Source organism: Hyposmocoma kahamanoa, unplaced genomic scaffold (assembly GCF_003589595.1).
Source record: "Hyposmocoma kahamanoa isolate Upper Pololo Valley unplaced genomic scaffold, ASM358959v1 97, whole genome shotgun sequence".
Taxonomy (NCBI): Eukaryota; Metazoa; Arthropoda; class Insecta; order Lepidoptera; family Cosmopterigidae; genus Hyposmocoma; species Hyposmocoma kahamanoa.
Window position 1 is genome coordinate 1368213 of NW_020655294.1, and position 3541 is coordinate 1371753.

The window sequence follows — 3541 nt, forward strand, 5'->3', positions numbered from 1 at the left end:
AGAGCGGAACAACCGGAAACAATATCCCTAAGTGACTCTCCGGGACGGCCACATGCCCGACAAATGTCTACTGTGCCGTCCTTTAGGATATATTTCCGATAGTTCCGCGTCTTGATAACCTGATCCTGTATTGCACAGACAAAACCTTCGGTTTCCCCAAAGAGGTCCCCGAAACGCAGCCAATGCAGGGAGGCTTTACGATCCACAAATGGCTCGTTGAGTACCTTGAAGAACCTCCCATGGAGCTCCTTCTCTTTCCATACGGACTCGCGGTCAGAGGTGCTAAGCACCACCGGGTGTCGCCATTCCTCTTTGGCCAACGATAAGGGAGTTAGCCCTTTATCACATGTGACAACCTCTCCACGAATTACGTCATCCGTCATCGTCAAAAAGTAGTTTCTGAGACTGCATATCTCGCGGTTGTGCATGGTTTTGACACTTAATAGGCCTCTACCTCCACACTTCCGCGGGACATACAATCTCATAACTGACGATCTCGGATGATGCATTCGGTGAGTGCAAGTGTCGAACTGCACTGTCAATTTTATACAGTTCGAGGACCCTCGAGAGCCATGAGTGGGGCACCGAGTCGAACGCTTTCCTATAGTCTATCCAGGCAGCGGAGAAATTCCGACGGTTGCGTCTGACAAGTTGGCCAGCGACCGCGTCGATGAGGAGCAGCTCCTTACTACCGCGGCTACCGCCCCTACATCCGTTCTGAGCCTCAGACATCACACTGTTATCAACAATGTGCTGACTTATCTTGGAGCTCAAAACAGATGTTAAAGTCTTGTATATTGTACAAAGACAAGTTATGGGGCGATACTGTGATGGATCCACGGTAGCATCGCTCTTTGGAGCTAAATGAATGACCCCAGTAGTTAAGAAGTTTGGGAGCGTCCCACTCTCAAGGGCACTTTGGAACTGACGAGCGAGAGTAGCGTGGCAGCACCAGAACCCCTTCAGCCAATAATGATGCAGTCCGTCCGGTCCCGGACTTTTCCAGTTCGGAGCCTTACGGACCGCTACCGCTACATCCTCTTCAGATATGCTGATGGGATTCATAGGCGCTATGGTTGCACATGCTCCCTCGACCGCTTCGAACCATGGACCCTCTACGTGATCGACGGGCTGCGACCAAAGCCTTCGCCAAAAGGCGACCACTTCTGCTTTGTCCGGACGCTCACCCGTCAAGACCACATCAGGACGCTCCAGTGTCCTATAAAACTTCTTTTGGTCACTCATGAAGAGACGATTCTGCCGATACCTCTTCACCCTTTCGGAATATCGCCGAATCCGCTTGCCCCAAGCAGCTATCTTCTGCTTCAGATCATCGATGCGCCCTGTCAGTTTTCGTGCAAACTCCGGTGAGTCTACAAAAATGTTCTCACCGGGGAATGCTTCTCGGACAAAGCGCATCACTCTCGGCCTTGTGACGCCTGATCTGAAGCTAGTCAGTTTGCCGATGAGGACCCTGGCCCATGCTATACGACCCTCAATTCGCCTCATCCAGGCTGGCTTAGTACTAGTCCTAGGAGTAGTGCTGCCAACCTGGTGGTTACCGCCGGGTCTTGTTGGCGGCATCCTGACGCCGACAAATTGACACACAGTCATTGCGGCAGCGAAAAGAATTGAGTCTGTCTCCCAAAGGCCTGCGCTTTCCTCTAAAAATGAGGGAAGCATGTTGTTAATGGCCCCAACGGCATCCCGAACCTTGATACTGAGAGGCACTCGAGGCAGCCGTGGCCTTCGCTCAAGAGGCACGTGGCGATATTCCAGAATCGTCCCCTCCAGACTACTCCTCAACGCTTCCAAATCCAGGGCGACTGTTCCCCAATCACTTTCAGTACTACCCGTATCCGGCTGCTGAGCACTAGGTTCCCTGTGAACTTCCCTGCTGGGAACAGGAGAGCGCTCCAGCCTGGGTGGCTCTTCTTCCAGTGGAGGAACAGCCTCGCATCGTAATTGCTCGAGTTCGGCAGCGCTAAAAAGTCCTGAGCGCTGTAGGTACCGAACTCGGTCCGCCAGGTTTTGTTCTGTGACGGTCAAAGTTGGCTCCAGCCGAAGAAATTCGCGGTACATTACTGCTCGATAACCTGTCCGTCCGGTTCCCGAACCTGAGGCCCTAAAATAGGCCCGCATGGCATTTTTATTCATATCAATCGTCCATGCCATGCGGCGCCGTACTCCACCAGAGGCGGGTACCGATTGCTGGGACCGAGTTGCCCCAGCCCCTGCCGATACCATGCCAACTGGTGGTGATGGATCGTGAGTAGACTGGCCGGATGGTCGGGCCAGTCTGCCGCGGCTGGGGGCCCGCATACTGCCACGCCCAGCCCCAGCTCCAGGCGCGCCCCGGCGATTACCCCCGGGAAGCGGCCCTATTCGCTCATCGTAACTGTTGTGCTCCATCGTTTACGATGAGCAATTTTACACCCAGGGCTTTCACTCACTTACCCCGGGGAGACCGTTATTTACCCTATTTAACGCTGAGACCAGTTCCTTGACACGGTTCTGTACATCAATGAACTCAAGCGCTGACTGTTTGCACTACTGAAACGGTAAAGTGACATGATATTCACTGTGCCGTTCCACCAGTGGGCGATGAGGTCGTCACATCCCTACGCCTTTATTATTATTATTGTTATTAATTGTATTGTAACTCAAAGAACAGAACAAATAGTTCAATATTCAAAGTTCTCATCGCTCGTGGCAGTGGTTGGTGCAGTTGGTTGGTTCTCCTGCGAAGAATCGAGAATAGCTGTGGTGAATGAAAAACATCGCGATGAAATCTGCAGAACAGGCATCACTATTTCGTACCTAGTTTACTATAAACAATGTCGCAAATCGCAAATGTTACCTTAAACGCCTAAAGCCTCAAAAATCTATAGGCAGAGATAGCAAAAACATAGTAAGCGCCAAAAAAGGCTTAATATTCATTGTTTTTTTTAATTACCCAATTCATTTAACATTTTTGCACAATACAATAATGTACATACGGCGGACTTAATGCCATAACGCATTCTCTACCAGTAAAAACAGAAGGTGCTACACTTAAAACAGAAAAAAAAAATCATAAGATAAAATTTTATGGCGAATTTATAGGGTGTAAAATAAACATAATACAGCAAAAATATACTTAATATACTTATATAATAATCAATATATACACAATAAATATACCTAATAAATATAGTAAACATAATATTACTTAATAATATATAAGTACCCACAATACGAACGAAAACCCAGCAGAACGAAATTCATTATTATAATATCGCACCCCTGATGGAAGAATGGCATAAGTGGTGTTACGTTAAAAATGTTTATTGCTAACTAATATTGTCGATAGAGAATTACGAGAATTGGAGAGGATGTGGGGTATATTTTATGTATCTAACAGAGCAACATTTTTGATGTAACTCCACTTATGTCATTCTTCCATGAGGGGTGCGATTTTAAAATTAAATTTAGTATCACATTTATATTTCAAAAGAAACCCTATGATATAAAATTTGTTTTTTGTCGCCTATACTAAGGC

The 3541-nt window shown here is 47.7% G+C and overlaps 1 protein-coding gene across 1 annotated transcript; it reads right to left on the bottom strand.

Annotated features, from left to right (window-relative positions):
• Positions 1-450: 450 nt before the first annotated feature.
• LOC113238592 lies at positions 451-2412 on the bottom strand. Its single transcript, XM_026475421.1, has one exon. The coding sequence runs from the start codon at positions 2410-2412 to the stop codon at positions 451-453; it is 1962 nt and encodes a 653-aa protein (XP_026331206.1).
• Positions 2413-3541: the final 1129 nt, after the last annotated feature.

Coding starts and splice junctions, on each gene's coding strand:
- LOC113238592 (XM_026475421.1), bottom strand. CDS start 2,412: ATGGAGCACAACAGTTACGATGAGCGAATAGGGCCGCTTCCCGGGGGT.